Raw genomic sequence first — 20,290 nt, 5'->3', positions numbered from 1 at the left:
GAAAAACCCGGGAAGATTAAATGAACTGATGCAAAGTGAAGTGTGTGGATACCAAAAAACTTTTTGCTAAGTGATGCATTGGATAGAGTGTAGGGCCTGGAGTGAGGAAGACTCAACTTCTGAGTTCAAATCTGGCCTTAGATTCTTACTAGCTCTGTGACACTGTTCAAGTCACTTAAACCTGTTTGCCTCTATTTCTTTATCTGCAAAATGAGTTGGAAAAGGAAATGGTGAACCAGTCCAGTATCTTTGCCAGGAAAACCCAAAATGGGATCACAAAGATCAAACAGGACTGAACAATCAAAGTGAGAAGGACCAGAACACTGTACACAGTATTAGGAATAATGTAGCAAGGACAAACGGCAAAAAACTTAGCTATTCTGATCAAGACAGTGATTCAAGAAAATGTCAAAGTACAGATGCTTATATATGTTATCCATCTCCAAAGAGAATGATGAACTCTAAATGCATATTGAAGCATGTTTTTTTTTAAACCTACTTTGTTCTTGTTTTATTTTGTTTCTATTTCTTTGAAAACTTGTTTTGTATAATGTCACATATATAATGAAAATCAGGAGGGCGAAGGAGAGGCTGTGACTCCCCACAAGCTCCAGATAAAGCAGTCCATTCACACCCAAATAATGCGGTAAAAAATCAAAACCCAGAACAGCCTAATACACATAAGAACAGAGTGAGACTATTTCTCTGCAAAAGAGGGCAATTCTGATCACCTACTGATCAGGCTGAACAGCTCAGCACACAGTCCAGACCCAGCCAGGGTCACTGCTTCCAGCATGTCAGAGTCTTCAGTACTAGAAACTTCTGAGGCTCCAATCACAGACTGGTGAGGGGGTTCGGCGGTAGGCTGGGGTGAAGTGGAGGCAGTATCTACTGGAGTTGGGGCAAAGTGCCCTGGGTCTGAACCAGTGGGCTGAATGGAGTGGTGGTGGCCCAGTGGGGGGGGGGGCAAAAGCACACCAAGCTTCCCATAGAGAATCAGAGTTCAATCAGACTTCTGTTTCCGGGTCAAAGAGAAAGCAGCTGTGATTACTCACAAGCCACTCAGGCTGAGAATAAGCCCGATCACCCCCTGGGCCACACTGTAGCATGAACAGTGTGTCCTGGAAGCAGCGCTACACTTTAAGAAGGAGTAAAAATCCAAGAAATAGTAAGCCAGAATGAGTAGGCAGAGAAAGCAGAAGACCATCGGAAACTTCTTTGGGGGAAAGGTAGACCACAATACATCCTCAGAAGAAGAAGATAATAACAGGGTCAAAGCTCCAACATCCAAAGCTTCCAAGAAAAATATGAACTGGTCTCAGGCTATGGAAGCTCTCAAAAGGGACTTTGAAGAGAATGTAGGAGAAATAGAATGAAGATGTAGAGAAAGAGAGGAAGGAATGGAAAGAGAAATGAGAACAATGCAGGAGAGCTATGAGAAAAAAAGTCAACAGTTTGAAGAGGCAAATGGAAAAGCAGATTAAAAAACTGTCTGCTGAAAATAATTGCCTAAGAATTAGGATTGAACAAATGGAAGCTAGTGACCTTATAAGAAACCAAGACACAGTAAAGCAAATCCAATTGAATGAAAAAATAGAGGGCAATGTGAAATATCTCCTTGGAAAAACAGCTGACCTAGAAAATAAATCTAGGAGAGATAATTTGAAAATCACTGGACTACCTGAAAACCATGACCAAAACAAGAGTTTAGACACCATCCTCCAAGAGATTGTGAGGGAATATTGTCCTGATATTCTAGAAGCAGAAGCTAAAATAGAAATTGAAAGAATCTGCCGATCACCTCCTGAAAGAGATCCCAAAAGGAAAACCTCCAGGAATATTATAGTCAAATTCCAGAACTCCCAGGTCAAGGAGAAAATATTGCAAGCAGCTAGAAAAAAGGAATTCAAATGCTGTGGAGCTCCAATAAGGATAAAGCAAGATCTAGCAGCTTCTACATTAAAGGACCAGAGGGCATGGAATATGATATTCCAGAGGGCAAAAGAACTGGGACTACAGCCAAAATTCATGTACCCAGCAAAACTAAGCATCATCTTTCAGAGGATAAAAACATGGAATTTCAATGAGAAAGAAGATTTTCAGGCATTTGTTATGAAAAGACCTGAACTGAATAGAAAATTTGACTTTCAAATACAAGACCCTGGAGAAGCATAAAAAGATAAACAGGAAAAAGACTTCATGAGGGATATTAAAAGATCAAACTGTTTATATTCCTACATGGGAAGATAATACTTCAAACTCATAAGAACTATCTCAGTAATGAATTAACAGAGGACACAGGTCTGAACTGAATATGAAGAGATGATATCTGTAAAGCATTTATGTTTTGTTCTTTGTGGGGTGTTTTATGTCTGGGGCCGGATTTGGGCTTGGGGCCTCCTGGGTCCAGGGCTGGTGCATTGTCCACTGTGCCACCTAACTAACCCATAATGACATCTTTAAAATAGGGTTGAGGTGTAGGAGAAATAGACTGGGAGAGGGGGAAGGGGAGAGATGGTCTGGAGAAAGGTTGTTCATATGAAGGAAACAATAAAAAAGCTTATGGAGGGGAGGAGAAGAGGGGGAAGGAATTGGAGAGTGAGTGAACCTTAATATTCAGAATTGACTCAAAGAAGGACTAACATACATACTCAAATGGGCATAGTAATATATTTTTGCCCTGAGGGAGGTGAGGGAGATAAGTGTGTGGGGAGAGGGGAAGGAAGGAAGGGCAGATTGGGGGAGAGAGCAGTAAAAAGCAAAACACTTTTGAGGGAGGTAAAGATGTTCTGCATAACTGCACAAGTCTGACATTGAATTGCTTGATTTCATAGGGAAGGCTGAGGAGGGAGGAAGGGAGGAAGAAAATTTAGAACACAAAATTGGCTCAAAGACCTTAAACTCATCAGAGTGGGCTCATGGAGGGAATAACATTCACACCCAGTTGGGAGGAGTAATCTATTTAACCCTACAGGAAAGTATGAGGGGAAGAGGATAAGGAAGGAACGGTGAAAAAAAAGGGAGTGCAGAGTAGGGGAGGGGACAGTGAGAAGTAAAACACTTTTGAGGAGGAATAGTTTAAAAGAAGATAGAAAATAGAGTAAATATCATGGGAAGGGAATAGGATGGAGGGAAATAGTTATGATGATTGAATATAAAGGCAAAACGTATGGTACCTACTTTGCTAGGCTAATATGAAGAAAATTCTTTGTCAAGTTTAAGGTACTTTATTTAGTTTATGATGAACAGGATACTTTAAGAAAAACCTGGAAAGACCTACATGAACTGAAGCAGAGTGAAATGTACTGTATACAAAATAACAGCAATAGTGTAAGATGATCTGCTGGGAAGCATGTGGTTATTTTCAGCAAGGCAATGATCCAATATAACCCTGAAGGACTTATGGAAATGGCAACCCATCTACAGAGAATGAAGTGATAGTATCTGAAAAATAGGTGGAAACACATTTTTTTTCTTTTTCTTTTTTTTTTTTTTTGGTGGGGCAATTGGGGTTGAGTGCCTTGCCCAGGGTCACACAGCTGGTGGGTGTTGAGTGTCTGAGGCCGAATTTAGGCTCAGGTGTTCCTGATTCCAGGGCCAGTACTCTGTCCACTGTACCACCTAGCTGCCCATGGAAGCACATTTAAAAAAATTTTTTTTTCCTCTTTGACAATTCCTCAATCTGAAATTTTGGTTTTTTGTTTTTTTTTTTTTTACTGTTTTCTCTCACAACCTAGCTAATGTGGAATGTTTTCCATGACTACTCATGTATAACTCATTTTGAAATTCTTGAGGCCTAGTGGGTGGGGGTGGAAATGGAGGAGGAAGAGAAGTTGGAACACAATTTTTTTAAAAATTGATGTTAAAATTTGTTTTTATATATATTTTGGAAAATAAAATTCTTTTCAATTAAAAAAAGAAAAAAATCAAATTGCTTGCCTTCTTAAGGTGGGGAGTAGAACAGAAGGGAGGGAGGGAATTTGCAACTCAAATTTTTTTTATTTTTTTTACATTTACTTGGAACATATTTAATGAGATAAAAATAATTTAAAATAAAATCACTCATGAAATTTGCTATAATAATAACCATAATAACAATGTTAGACATAAGCTTACTGTATAGATAATGAGTCATACCTTCTGCCTCTTGCCAAAGGAGGAATTGACTGCTTAGGCAGATCGTTGTACACATTGTCAGATATAGTATTTGCATCAATTTGTTGTGCTTAATTGTTTTACTTTATTATAAGGGGGGGTTTAATTTGAATTGGAGGTGGAGGGAGATTACCTAAAAATCATTATGATGTGAAAGCAAAAGATATCAACAAACTTCTTTTAAAATTAATGAATTATTATTTTAAAATCACTTAAATATAATACTGCCATTTATAGGAGTTAGATATATATATAGTTAGTGAGATACATACATACATACATATATACATACATTGAGAGAAAGAAAAATGAGAGATGTTAGACATAAAACATTTATTAAAAAGTTATGATGTAGCAAGCACTGTGCTAAGTGGAGGGAATATAAATATGAACAGAAAGCAAGAGAAACTCTTCATTCAAGGAACTTCTATGATGATGGAAGAAGAAAGAACCTGAAAGAAGTTAAAAAACATGGGAGTAGGTGGTAGTGAACTAACCCTGAGAAACAAGGAGTCATGGTTATGGAATTATGGAATGAGGAAGATTAGAAGTAGAGATGGCTAGTGTGGGTGATTAATGGAGGAGGTATTTTACTTATTGATAACAGGATTCATGAAAATTACATATTTTCCTCAGGTGTACCTAAATTTCCAAAGGAAAAAATTGAACCTCTGGAAGTAGAAGAGGGGAATTCAATAGTCCTACACTGCAACCCCCCCAAAGGCATCCCTCCACTTCATATATACTGGATGAATATTGGTGAGTAATGTTTTCTTCTTGTGAAAAGGTAAAGATCCGGTATTCATTAACTTGATTTTATGTTGGTCTGGATATGTAATTTCATTGTTGTAAGGCATTTGCAGAGAGGAAACTATAGTTACTAAAATGACCCAGCACCTGCTCTGCAGATTTGAGTCCTAGAGCATAGCCTGGAGTGTTTTGAGATGAAATGATTTAGCTAGCTTCACATTCTGTTCTGGGATCTTCATCCACTGCTGCCTCTCAATGTAATCCTTGAAAAGAATGTAATGAAGGACAGAAATGATGATCTTTGGGCTTTCAGTGCAAGCAGGTACGTGGAGATGGGGAGAGAGAGAGAGAGAGAGAGAGAGAGAGAGAGAGAGAGAGAGAGAGAGAGAGAGAGAGAGAGAGAGAGAAGCAACGGATGGAAAGACAGAGATAGAGATAGATATAGAAAAAGAGGCAGAGGCAAAGACAGAGATAGTCAATCAGAGGCAGAGCAATAGAAAGAGAAATGCTACAGTGGGCCTTGGATCCCTGAAGTCCTACCTCTGACATATGATGTCTGTATGACCCTGAGCAATTCACTTAAACTTTCAGTGCTCCAATGAACTTGCTAAGATCTTAAGTTGCAGAAAAAGGACCTGCTTCCATTAGTAGAGAGTCTCATCTGAAAATTTCTTGTATCCCAGTGATGTTAAATACAAATATCAACAGATCTGTGTTTGCAGCAAGTTGACAGAGAAAATTAAAAAAATAACGGTAACTATGATATATGTTTATTTATTTCATTAAACTATTCCCAATTTCATTTTATTATGGTTCTGGCTGCATCCAGGAGTTTTGTGGAAGTTTTGGAGGCGTGCAAGCCCCAGGTTTCTCATCTCTGCCTTAAACCAATGAAATTATGTATCTAGTCCCTATCAAGTTCCCTGTAATATACATACATAGGTATTTGTAAATGTGTTTCTATGCATACACACCTATGCATACCTATGTACTTATTTGTGTGTCTGTGTATACCATCTGTACATATATATGTTTATATTATGCTATACTTTATTACATTATATTATATACACAGGCAGCCTGGCATAACAGATAAAGAGTATGCGTTGAGATCAGAAATATCTGGTTTCAAAACTGTGACATGCACTACCTGTATGACTTTGGGCAGTTTCCTTAGCCTCTCAATGCACCAGGCACTTGTCCAAGACTCTGATATATGGAATAGGTCTCAATCTCCCTCTCTAGAGTAATATTTCTCTCCCTGTGAATCCCCTATCCCAGGCAAGTGAAGGGTCTAGTCTTACATATATGTATAGGGTGCAAGAGGGGAGAATAGTAAATGCACCTGAGATTTAATTGTTATATTGAACTGGTAGGTGAATAAATTCTCTCTATCAATGTAGGTACCGTTTTTTTACATGAAGTTCTGAAAGGGTACATGATTTGCCTAAAGTCACATACTCAATATGTGTAAGATACAGGATTTACTGATGTCAAGGCTCGTTCTCCATTCACACTGTTTTCTTATCCTCAACCCCAACCCTTATCCATCAATATATAAGTAGGTGGAGAATTTGAGAGATATTGTTGATAGAGTCTTGTGGATAGAGTGTCTCATTAGTTATCTTATATCTCTTTTATTTATGTCTTTATATGTACATTTCCTTCTTCATGACTTGTTTTTAATCTCTTTGAAAGCAAAGATATTCCATTTATCCTTCGTATTTCCAAAGATTATCATAGCACTTGACACTTAATCCCTGATAGATACTTGTTGATCATCTTTTTTGGTTGATTGGTCTTTGAACAGGGATATACATTGTTGGGACATATGCCCATTGGCTTGCCAGTCAATATTGGTAAAGCTAACTATTTATAATATAGTCTGACCTAAATAAAAAAGCATAATATCAGAAATCTGGCCCACTTATTTATTTGGAGGGGGATAGGTACAGGAGGAGGAATTAAAATTATTACTGTAGAGGTTTTAGTGCCTTCAGGGTTTTAGATTATTTTGGCCCAGAAACGGGTACTAATAATAAAATCATGGCCTATATCAACAGAGAAATAAAAAAGTTTAACAATGAGATCCATAGAGTAGTAGGAAAGGTGGTCATGATAAAATCTCCAGCAAAGAATGACACCAAAATATCAGTCATGAAAACAAGCTTTGTTGAATTTCATCAATTTCATTCTACCAACTCAACCCAGTTCACTAACTGCATATATATATGGTACCTATGTCTGGGCCTTTGTTTTTAAACCATACTTATAGAAATAAAATCTATCTACTTAATGGGATGCCACTGCTCTAATATCAGTAAAGGTTGTCAGCAAAGAAGATTCCTGCATTTTGTGTCACATTTGATTTGCAAAAATATAGCACAATGTGCACTAATTCAGGAATTGAACTATTGGATTATTTTCCAACCTACATTCTAGACTCTGTCTTTAACTTATGTTTTTAATAAAGTATCAATAATGCCAGGGGCTAGCCAATGCTTTTTAAGATTAACTAATATTTACAGAGGTGTCTAAATAAGTGTCTTCTGTTCTTATGATGTCAGGTAGGAAGGACTGGCTAGGTGGGTGTCTGCCTGTCATTGTGGTTGTTGTGATTAGTTTTGATGAGAAGAAAAATGACTATGTTTGGTCTTTTCTCCACATATCCCAATACAACAAATTTAATTAAATCTAGTTCAATTCAACTCAGTGATCATTTTTAAGAATCTAATACCTGCCGGGTATAGTGCTAGGTGCTAAGAATACAATGCTAAAAGTGAATCAGTTTAACAGATGGGAAGAGACAAAAGAGAGGAAGGAAAGAGGAAGAGGAAAAGAGTGGGATTAAATGATTGACAGAACTTATCAGAATTGAACATCTTGTTGGTATCTGTGTAGGCAACCATGGTAGAAAGACTAAATATAAGCCTTAATCACCAACTGAGGTTTTGTTCTTTCCAGATTTGCAGCACATCCCACAGGATGAAAGAGTGTACATGAGCCAGAAGGGAGATCTATACTTTGCAAATGTGGAAGAAAATGACAGTCGGAGTGATTATTGCTGCTTTGCAGCCTTTCCAAGATTGCGAACCATTGTACAGAAGATGCCAATGAAACTGACAGTGAACAGTTGTAAGTCTCCATACTTTGCATTTTCATTCTTAATGATGTTTGATGCAAATATATTCCATGTTCACTAATATCATTTTGTTTGATGTAGATAAATGTTGGTTGATATTCCCCTCCATTCTTTGTACAACTCTGGAGACTTCATCCATATTGAAAGAAGCATCTGCAGCTGTAGAGTCTGAATTACTCTGTTTATTACAGTCAGAAAAAAAAAACATTATGGAACAACTGTATTTGCCTAGAGAAATACAGAGTGGAGTGCTTTTCAGTGGGATTACAAGGATTTCAAATATTTGCCTATTCAGTAACTAAGGTCTAATCTTGGTCACTGTGAATGAAAAACCACATAAGAAAAAGGCAAGAGTTGGAGAAGAATAATAACAACACTCAAAAAATATACCACTCTCCTTTTTATTGCCTATTTTAAAAAATTGAATATCCTAATATGAGCTCTAGCTTTTCCAAAATGAATCAAATCAGATATGAGGAAAAATAATGACTTGAATGATCTCCTATAACATGAAATTTGAGTAACAAATATATGTTTGGTTCATATTTATTCATTATTTGAGTTATCATTTTTATTTTATTTTCTTGATATGAATATATGCTGTTATCTCAAAAATCAGTATTCTGCTGTAGGGTGAGATTCTCACTAAGGCAGATATGCCTTGGATTAGAAAAAGCTCTAAACAACACTTCCATCAGAAGTGTGGCTCCCCAGTGTGGACACCAACAGCATTATAATCAGATGCAATATAGTGATCCTTGAAAGGCAATGTGGTGTACACCATAAACACATGCCTGTGAAACTAAGAAATACTATTTTTTTTTTGCCTGTGGCACATCCTAGATGTGTGACTCTAGGCAAATCATTTAATCATTCTGTGTGTGAGGAAACTCTCTTAAGGCTATGAAGGTGCTGACCTGCACTGGAAGAGAGAGTCCCCTAATTTTAGATTTCCCTACACCAATCAAAGCACAAGTCTAGTTCCTATCCCTTTAGATATTCTTTTATCACTGTTAGGGGGGAAATGGCTTTCTATTTTCTTTTCTTTTCTTTTATTGTTATCAATATCAGTTGTTATGTTTGCATTTGGTTTCCATTTTGTTTATTTCAGTAAAGCATGCTAATGACTCGAGTTCACACAGACAGAATGTTACTAAGGGTAAGTTGAACATACTTGTAGTTAGCTATCATTTAATTTTGCCTTCATTCTTTCTTATTATATTTAGAAATCTCATTTCTAATTCACTAAATTATTTCTTTTGCAAGTGTCATATAACTCCATTCCTGATTCCAAAGGAAAAAACTCACCAAATGATAGCATTGATTTCAATATTTTTCCATATTATAGGCTTAAAAAATGAGGGTTATAATACATATATTTTCAGTTGGCTATCAAAGAGAATGATTTGTATATATATATGTATATGTATATATGTATATATGTGTATATATGTGTATATGTATGTATATGAATATATGTGTGTTTATGTGTGTATATATGTACGTGTGTACACACACACATAATTGTTCATTAGACAATAATAAGTCTAAGAATGGTATTATCCAACTGAAAATAAACACTGATTTTCTTGCTTACGGCCTTAAAAAATAAAACCAGAGCTAATAAGAATCATCAGTAAGGTTTATAGAAATGTAAATTGTTTTTCATAGGAAAGTATATTGGTTGATAGATTCTGAGTATTTCTGCAGTAGGCCTGTCTTCTTTTAATCTGGTACCATGGACAGAGTCAGGTAGAAGTAAACAGTCAGTTTAGAAGGACAGTCAGCAGAGGAGATCTGTAGCTCAGAGAAATCTGTAGACGGTTAATTCAAGTTTTGCAGTCCAAACCAAATTTTCCAATCTAATGGCATTTATAAGCTCTTTTGAGTGTTATTATTATGTCATAAAGGATATAAAAAGGTAGGTGAAGAGGGGGAATACTTTGGTATAATCTATGTGTGGCAACATTATTTCTCTAGTCAATGAGTATTTATCAAGTATTTAAAATAGGGGGCAGCTAGGTGGCACAGTGGATCCACTGGCCCTGGATTCAGGAGTACCTGAGTTCAAATCCGGACTCAGACACTTGACACTTACTAGCTGTGTGACCCTTGGCAAGTCACTTAACCCCCACTGCCCCACAAAAACACCAAAAAACAAGTATTTAAAATATGCATTACATGCGCTCTGCTGACTGCTGCAAATTCAAATACAAGCAGAAAGCAAGATAGTCCCTATCCCCAAGGAATTAACTTTGCAGTAGGGAATGATGAAACATAAAACAAAGCTGAGAAGCAGGGTGTTTTGGAAGGTACCTGGTATGGGGAACATGGTAAAGAAAAACTGCAACCAGTTAGGATTGCAGCCTTCAGAAAAATGAAGATAAGGGTACCTTGGGTACTCTCCTTAAAGTAGAGGTTCTGAGAGGAATCAGCCAAGCAGAAAGACAGGCTAATTCCAATGTGTGAAGTCCTGGGGTGAAATGAAGTTGAAGAGGCATTTTAGAAAGAGGCTGGAGTCAGGAAGGAAGATGGGAGATGAAGTGTACTTTAAGAGAAGCGGTGGGGGGGGGGGCGCAGCTAGGTGGCACAGTGGATAGAGTATTGGCCCTGGAGTCAGGAGGACCTGAGTTCAAATCCAGACTCAGACACTTGACACTTACTATTTATGTGACCTTGGGCAAGTCACTTAACCCCAACTGCCTCACTAAAAAGACAAACAAACAAAAAACCCTAAAAACAAACAAACAAACAAAAAAAGAGAAAAGGGAATGGACAGAGAAACTCTGTCCAGATCAAACATATAAAGAAATTATATTTGATAAAAGGGAAAGCAATCAAATGAGTTGCTATATATTATGTTTCCCCAGCTTTGTGACAGTTAGATGGATATATATGTGTATATATATATATATATGTGTGTGTGTGTGTGTGTGTATTTAAATTTACTAGTAGTGCAATTTATAATTCTTAATTCATTTCTAAAATTAGAACTGAAGGAGGACCTCCCTCTTAGTGAATGGACCTTAAGTTTGAAAATAGGCACTCTGTACAGAAAAGGGAAATTCTGCTTCCTTAAATATATGTACATATATATGTACGTACAAAGATATATAGATATATGTGTGTGAGTGTATATGTATATATGTGTATTTACATTTACATATATACATATCTGTTTATATACTTATGTGTACATCCTGCATTCTGCTGAATGTTTACATGTGAATATCTATGTTGTGCTTGTATATATTCAGAGAGAGAGAGAGAGAGAGCAAGCAAAGTATAGCTGAATAAATGCAATGTGTGTGTATGTGTTTGTGGTGAAATATAGAGTAAACAGCAATGCCATCAACTGACCTAGTTGCTTCTAGGTAGTAATGACTGCACAAAACACTTCGACCTTGGAAAATGTTTAATTATGTAGCAGAATAACAACCTCTTTGGCTCACTATATTGCCCACAATTATTTGAACTGACCCATACATGTAGGTGTGAAAATGAGTGTTCATTGGAAAATAGATGTAATTATTTAAGTCACTGAAGTGTATTAAGGGAATACTTGAAATGCTCCAGAAACATCACTCTCTCAGTTGAAAAGGACTCAAGCTTTCTTTTCCATCTACACAGCAAATTCAATCAAGCAAAGAGAACCCAGAATGCTTTTGCCTCCTGAATCTTCTGGCAGTCATTCTTCAGTCACCATCATCAAAGGGGGGACACTGCTATTGGAGTGCTTTGCTGAAGGCCTGTGAGTAATTGTAGATGTTTCATAATCTTGTCAAGTCAGTCTCTGCAAAAGGAAATACATGAAATCAAAATGTGTCTGGAAAGAGAATTTAAAATTCAATTTCATTTTACATGGGTTTGTATTCATGGGTATGTTGAAAGTTGAAGTTTATGTCTATGAATGTGTGAATGCCTTACTTTGAATTCTGACTATAGTCTAGAATGGAGTTTAATACTTGAGTCTCTCCTGTTGGTATGTGATGGAAATAATGGGAGGGGTAGCTATGATCTTGCTAGATTAGACCACGGGTTCTTAATCTGAGTCTGTGACTATGTGTGTGTGTGGGGGGTGTGTGTGTGTGTGTGTGTGTGTGTCTGTGTGTGTGTCTGTGTGCATGTGTGTATGTGCATGTGTGTGTGTGCTTTATGTTTTGATAAGTATATTTGTGTATGAGTATTTTATTGTGTAATCCTGTTTTTTACCTTATTCATTATTCTGAGAAAGGGTCCATAGGTTTCATTATCAAAGAGGTCCATACATACAAGAACGTTATGAGAACCTTTCAAGGATATAGTTTTTCAGATGTTAAGAGTCACCATGTGCCTGAAGAAAGAAGGGGCAGAAAACATACAAAGTTTTTGACAATATAAGGAATATGGACTGATGCCCACATTAGGAAGAATATTTTGACAGTTGGGTAAAGAACAGTTTAAAGAGAGGACATAATAGAGGCAGGGACATAAATTAGTAAATTACTACTATATTCCAGGCAAAAACTGGTGATTATTTACATTATTAGTTGTATAAGTTGGGATAGCTAGGTGGCCCAGTGAATAGAGTGCCAGGCTTAGATTCAGTAAGATCTGAGTTCAAATTTGCACTCAGACGCTTACTTGCTCTGTGATGCTGGGCAAGTCACGTAACCATGTTTACCTCAGTTTCTTCATCTATAAAATGAGCTGGAGAAGGAAATGTCAAATCACTCCAATATATTTGTCAAGGAAATCCCAAATGGGTTTATGAAAAGCTGGACAAGACTGAAACAATTGAACAACGAAGTTTCCTGAGTGGAGGAAAAGGGACAATTTTGAAGACATTTTGTAGGCTGAATCAATAGGCTTGACAACACATTAGATATTAGGGGTGATGGAGAGGGAAGTGTTGAGGTTGATTTCGAGGTTTCAAACTGAAATTGAATATAATAATGAGAAAGTTCATAGGCATAAATATAATGTCAGTAATACATACATAAGATGGTTGAGGTCATTCACAAAGATAAAGGACATTATTGCTTCATGTAAAGAATTATAAAGGGTTGACTAAATCACAATTGGAAACTCAAAATGGCAATATTGTGTCTAATGTAGTCATTGGAAGCATTTATAGAGGGATAGAGTTCAGAATTAGAGAGATATTTTCTGTGTATTTAGCTCTAATCAAACCCAGTCTGAAGTTGTATATTTGATCATTGATAAACCAGAGCATCCCTGGCCAATGTAACCAGTATGATGAGAGAACATGCCTATCAGGGTAAAGATCAGTGGATATTTGGCCACAAGAAAATAAAACTTAGGGATGGCATGACAGCTGCTTTCAAATATTTTAAAGTTAATCAAGTGGAAGAGTATGATGTTCATGCTCCTTGATCCTAGAGGACAAAACTAGGAATAGCAGGAGGTAGGTGTATTGAGACAAATTTAAGCTTGGTGCAACAAAACCTTCCCAACAGTCTGAAGCTTCCTTTGTGTAGAACAGACCATCTTGGGACATAGTGGATTTTCTCTAATAAAACCTCTTCTTCCAGAGACTGAAAAACCACTTGTTGCAGATGTACAAGGAACTCTTATTGAGATACCATTTGGACTAAATGACCTCTGAGGTTCTGTCCCTCTCTGTGACTATTACATTCCCTGTGAAAGGAAAATCATTGTGCCATGGCTTTCAGGACTAGGCTGTGGAATTGAAAGGTGTGTGTGTGTGTGTGTGTGTGTGTGTGTGTGTGTGTGTTTGGAAAAAGTAAACGTATTCATTTAAGGATTGAATCCATAACCTTGGCATGAGTGAAGAGAAAGGGACATAATTCTGTAATCTACTAAGCTAGTCACAAATGTACAAATCAGTATATGCCTGCAGATAAGAAGACATATAACTAATTTAGAGATAAGAGAAAGAAAGATGAGAAAAGACAATAAAGAAAAGAAGAGGATGAAATAGGTGAAAGATCTGAACAAAGAGCTACATTAAGCCTGGAAATCCAAGATTCATGTGCTTGAATGAACAATTTCAGCTATAAAGGCAAGGTCACTCTTGGAGACCAGCTGTGCCCTCACTATCCATTTAACATAGACCAGACCATCAAAACAATAATATTCATAATAATATGACACACAAAATCCAATAGACCTAGAAATGCCTTTGGCTTATAGACATGTTCCTAGGTAAATTCAATTCGCAGTGATATAAGGCTCCACAATAGACACTTTCTATTTTCAAGCTAGCACTTTTGGTATTAGAGCCAGTTAAGGAAGGACTGAAGGATTTATATAAGTAAAAGAAAAGAAAGGGGGACAGTTGTACTGTAAGAAAATGCAGTGTAAAATTCATGTGTGTGTTTGCGTGTACCTTGAGAATATAACAGATTGTGATTTGGCATATTGCCATGCCTACAGAAGGAATGAAAAGTAAGCAGTTAAGAGATTTGGGGGTATACATCCTGTTAGGTGGTGTGCTCAGGAAACTAGCAGCCTGTTGGGAATCGCATTACATTACTATTGCTTGCAGTGTTCTCAGTCTCACAATCCCAGATAAACACAAGAAAGCTGTTTTGATGATGTAAGGTACTGGTAGGTGGTTGGGGTACTGTATCACCAGCAGGCTGACCCTGGTTTGTAGATGCTATTATGGGCAGGGTGGGAAAGATCAGTAGGGTCATTTCTGTGAACCCTGGGAGAACAAAGGCAAGTGGAAGCTGTTAATGGTAGTTCTTATGTTGCAGATGTACAAGGAACTCTAATTGAGATGCCATTTGGACTAAATGACCTCAGAGGTTCTGTCCCTCTCTGTGACTATTGCATTCTCTGTGAAAGAAAAATAATTGTGCCAAAGCTTTCAGGGCCAGGCTGTGGAATTGAAAGGTGTGTGTGTGTGTGTGTGTGTGTGTGTGTGTGTGTGTGTGTGTGTGTATTGGGTGTAGTTGATAGATACTCAGCCTCAGACTCAGAAATACTTGTTTTGTTTTGTTTTTTAGTGAGGCAACTGGGGTTAAGTGACTTGCCCAGGGTCACACAGCTAGTAAGTGTTAAGTGTATGAGGCCGGATTTGAACTCAGGTACTCCTGACTCCAGGGCTGGTGCTCTCTCCACTGCACCACCTAGCTGCCCCCTCAGAAATACTTGGATTCAAATTCTGCCTCTGATATATTCTGCATTATCACCCTGGTAAAATAACTTGATCTCAGTTCTCTCCCACTCCTAAGTCTGTTTAATATAAGTTATTAGGTTAGGTTTAGGGAAAGGGCCAGCAGATTTTTGTAAGATTCAATGTGTAGATGTTACTTGGTGTTTGGTCTTGGAATGCCTCTACTGTGTTATTATTGCAATGTTTGTTAGTGTTTTTATTATTCTGGTTTGTGCCTTATTTTGCTACTGATCCCAAAGAGTAAACCAGTATAGGAAGCAAACTGTTGAAATTATGAAAACTGATTTTGCCAGGTACAGTTTAACAAAATGGTCCCATCTGAAGAGAAATAACCATAAGGTACAGATGAGGTATAAGCCTTACATAAAAGTGAGGTAGATGGCTAAACTTGTGGAACAAATTTTGGCTGTTAGCCAGGAGATGCTAACATATAGATCAAGTATAATCTGAGCCATTTCCTGATAATTCAGGTCAAATTTACCTTACAAAGCACTTTCAGTAAATGGTTACTCATGGGCAGTTTAAGAAATTGATTTTATGATGCTAGTTTATGTTTCCTTTTAAGAAAAACTGAAATACTATTTTGTAATCAATTTAGTAACATCAGTGAAACAGCAAAATTTCCCATAAGCATAGGCCCAGTTAAAAGGAAATATTCATATAATACAGACTTCTAGAATCCTACACTTATTCATTTTAAAGGAAAAGAGATTTGCAAAACAAAATTAAACATTACTTGTATTGACTAAATTGATCCTGGGGTAATTGAGTCTCACTTCTTTTATAATCCCTAGTATACAGAGCTTCTAGGGAAGGGGACTCAAGAATTTAGGACAATAATGATACATAGTTCTTGACCTTGGGGATTTTATGGAGAGTATCTTAGCAAAATTGTAGAAATGAAAATATGTCAGTACTCTTTTGTCTTTGTGTTTCTGTATTCATCGGTGAGAAGTGGGTATAGAGACATAGAAATTCTCCTGATGGGTGTAATCATGGGAAATATGATGGGAAGGTTTCCTTGCCATTACTAGTCAACTTGTTTTGTAATTTTCTAGGCCAACTCCACAGATCACATGGACGAAGGTGGGTGAAGATTTGCCCAAGGGAAGAGAAGCACGAGAAAATTTTGGGAAGTCATTGAAGATTGAAAAGGTCACTCATATGGATAAAGGACATTACCGCTGTACAGCCAAGAATTACAAAGGAACTGCTACACATGAATTTCGAGTCACTGTAGAAGGTGCTATTTCTATTTCAAATAATTTATCCTTGTATATCGTGTATGTGTGCAAATGGTGTGTGGGTGCAGGGTCTTCCAAAAGTAATTTGGGATTTAATAGGTGAAATCTACCGTGAGATTTTTCAAATAACATTCATATCAATATCTACATGTGCATGCCTAGGCATATACATACAATTATGCAATATAGACACATATTCACTTATCATATATGTATATCCACATAGATACAGCATGAATTTTATATTCATGATTTAGGAAATGGAATACAAGAAGAAAAAATTAAGCAGAACCATCACATCACTATATTTTACCACATCTTTCTTCTTTTTTTTTCTTTTTTTTTGGGTCAATGAGTGTTAAGGACTTACCCAGGGTCACACAGCTAGTAAGTGTCAAGTGTCTGAGGCTGGATTTGAATTCAGGTCCTCCTGAATCCAGGGCCAGTGCTTTATGCACTGCGCCACCTAGCTGCCCCCTATATCTTTCTAAGTTAGTCAATTCATACTGCTCCCCCCAAAAATGTTCATATTAAAAATTTTATTCAGCTCCTCTGACAACAACTTTTAGAGTTTGAGCTAGTTTAGGTGGGCACATTGCACAGAATGTCTTTTACTGTTTGCATAATGACAGTAAATGTCCATTGTACCGACTTGAAGGCTCTACTAGAGCCTATAATCTTCACAAACAGTGTGATGAGCTTTATTCTCGTGTTAGCTGTGGGACTAACTCATGATTTGCTTTGGGTAAGTTACCTTACTGCTCCAGACCTCCTATGAGGTTATTGGACATTATGGTTCCCTGCAACACCTTTCAAAGCTTAATTTCTAAGAATGGGTAATCAATGGCCATGATAAACTTATACAAATTTAGAAAGTAGACTTATTTTACTCATTCACTCATCAATTCCTTCATTCATTTATTTGTTTCCTTCCTACTTTGTCATGCCCTTATTTTCTGAATGTTTAGAAATTTAAACAATATGTGGAAACATGAGTCAGATGGTCATACAATAATAGGTTACCCAGTTCTATCTTCCCATTTACAGATATGGAAACCGAGAAATGGAACGGATGTCACTTGCCCATGATCTACATGGTTTTTAATTTCTTTTAAAAAGTAAACATCAGGGGCAGCTAGGTGGCACAGTGGGTAGAGCACTGGCCCTGGTGTCAGGAGGACCTGAGTTCAAATAAGGATTCAGACACTTAACACTTACTAGCTTTGTGACCCTGGACAAATCACTTAACTCCAATTGCTTCACCCCCCAAAAAAATAGTTAAATAAAATAAATAAGTAAAATAAAAAGTAAACACCACAAAAAGAAACAGAAAATAAATAGGGTTCTGGGTGCCATTTAGTATGCTAGTCAGCTTCTAATAGAATGGAGTTGACTGACATATTTTGGGGTAGGAAAAGTTTAGAAAGATTGAAAAAAAAAGGATCTTTTTTTGTTTGTTTTTTGTTTTGTTTTTTCCAGGGCAATGAGGGTTAAGTGACTTGCCCAGGGTCACACAGCTAGTAAGTGTCAAATGTCAAGTGTCAAGTGTCTGAGGCCGGATTTGAACTCAGTTCTTCCTTAATCCAGGGTTGGTGCTTTATTCATTGCAACACCTAGCTGCCCAAGGATATATATATATATATATATATATATATATATATATATATATATATATATATATATATATATATATATATATATATATATATATATATATATATATATATATATACATATATATATACATATATATATACATATATATATATATATATATACATATATTTGTTTTGCCTTATTTGATTTCAGTTTATCAGTGAATAGGTTACTTAGTTAAATTTTGTTAATTTCATAATGAAGAGTTACTCAGTAGTGGCATTGGTTCAAGTGTGGAAGACATTTAGGAATTTTGACTATCTGCCCAGCAGGAATAAACAGTTCCCTAATCATTGTGTGACTTTGTATTTTGAAGATTAGTCAACCTGATCATTTGAGGCAGTTTATCCATGTGAGAGTTTTACTATTTCTGGCTTTGTTAACTGCAAAGAAATAGTCATTTGGATAGTGACCTCCCTTATATAACTTTTTGGTGTGTAAACAAAGCAATTGAGGGGATAGTTGCATTCAGCTAGGAAATTGTTGCTTGGAGGTCTCATGTGAAGTCCCTAACAGAATATAATTTTAAAGGAAGTTAATCTAATTTAACTTTTTGGATTGGTGCAATATGTTGAGTTTATTAAGGTAAAAAGGGATATTGCATTTAAAATTTAAATACAAATGGCATTTTAACTTTCTAAAATTCAGTTTGCAAGACAAATGCTATTTTGATGTTACAGCCTAATGTTTATCCTAAGATAAAGTGCTATAGACAGGGTGAAAACCAGACCTGGGACCATCAGTTTCTTTGGCACAACAAAAACAAAAGCGTGCACATAAGGGTAAACACACTCAACACCCAAACTGCTATCTGCTAATAGCCACTTATTTTTGTGTTAACTCATACTTACCTTCAGAAAGAAATCCAGAGGGAGAGGCTGAGGAAGTCTTTGCATTAGTATTCTCCCCATCCCTTCTAGGATACTCTAATGGACAATCATATTGCCAGACTGTGATACTCTGCACAAAATGAATATTTTCTCTTGCTTATATATTCGTGCACACATAAATTCCAGACGTGGATAATTGTTCATTGCTATGATCCTCCAAGTTGCTGACTATTAGAAATCCTTCCAGATGGTCTGGAACTGTGCTACAGTAGCTGAATATTTTAACAATCTGGCCACGGTTTTCTTGACTGTAAAATTGAAGCTTTCAAAGGAATTGGAAGAGTTACTGAAAGAAAGAAAGAAAGAAAGAAAGAAAGAAAGAAAGAAAGAAAGAAAGAAAGAAAGAAAGAAGATATCTTGAATGCAAAATTAATTAAGGAATTCTAAATGTTGACCATAGGATTCTACATTCCCATAGGCTCCTTGAACAGATTATTTTCACTATTCATAAAACAGCTATTAACTCTATTGAGATGTAAATAGTGTTTTTACGAGAATCATTAAATCCTTCTCCCTAAAGAATAACTACTATAGGTGTCCCTTGGTTATATGTATCAGGAGCTCTGCTTCACAAATCCAAGTAAAAGCCAGCTAGAAACTAAAAAGATCTCTTTTCTAAAGTCTGAAATCAATAAATGCTACCATTAATCATTTGGGGGGAGGAGGGGGTGCAGCAGGGGGATTCACTCACTTTTGATTGATGTCCTCTATCTTTCTGATCTTATTCTTCCCCTGCCCATCTCCCCAGAAAAAAGAATGAAGATTAACTATACAGCAAAAGACCATTTGGACTTGAGCACTAAGTACATTTTCTTACCAACCCTTGTGATTTTACCAAGGCACCTGTTGTATTAGGACATCTTGTAGGTTATTCCTTTTTCTTTTGGACAAAAAAACTCAACTCCAATTCTCTGACCAGGATTTTAAAGCTACATGCAAATGCAAAATGTTTGCAATTCTATGGTAACTGTAAGCAAAATGTCAGGGCATTTTCATTAAAGATATGAAAGTATTTTCTGGCATTTTATGGTAGCTACATGGGAGTGAGATAATATAATATTTATTATTGTTATTGACATGATATCTAGCAAAAGAAATTCATCATAAACTGAAAAGAAGTAGCTCACCTCAAAGAAAGTGAAAACTGAGTTTGAGTCCAAATGGTTGAACTTTATCAATGTGGGTACTGTGTATTTTTGTGGGTATGATAACTGCCCTATAGGAGCATGATGGGAAAGTGGGCAAAAAAGGGCACAGTTGCTATGAGGAATAAGTCCATGATACCAGAAGAAAGGGATTGGATGAG

General features: G+C 36.6%; 1 protein-coding gene across 1 annotated transcript in view; it reads left to right on the top strand.

The window, feature by feature from the left end:
* Nucleotides 1-20,290, top strand: part of CHL1 (cell adhesion molecule L1 like) — a 291,478-nt gene that overhangs the window by 189,295 nt on the left and 81,893 nt on the right. The window contains 5 exon segments of the mRNA XM_043968375.1: nucleotides 4,792-4,914; nucleotides 7,870-8,040; nucleotides 9,159-9,206; nucleotides 11,678-11,798; nucleotides 16,253-16,437. Of these exon segments, the coding sequence (XP_043824310.1) occupies nucleotides 4,792-4,914; nucleotides 7,870-8,040; nucleotides 9,159-9,206; nucleotides 11,678-11,798; nucleotides 16,253-16,437 (648 nt within the window).

Source organism: Dromiciops gliroides, chromosome 1, assembly GCF_019393635.1.
Source record: "Dromiciops gliroides isolate mDroGli1 chromosome 1, mDroGli1.pri, whole genome shotgun sequence".
NCBI lineage: Eukaryota > Metazoa > Chordata > Mammalia > Microbiotheria > Microbiotheriidae > Dromiciops > Dromiciops gliroides.
The sequence above is the reverse complement of the archived record's forward strand: the minus strand, read 5'-3'. Positions and strand labels throughout refer to the sequence as shown.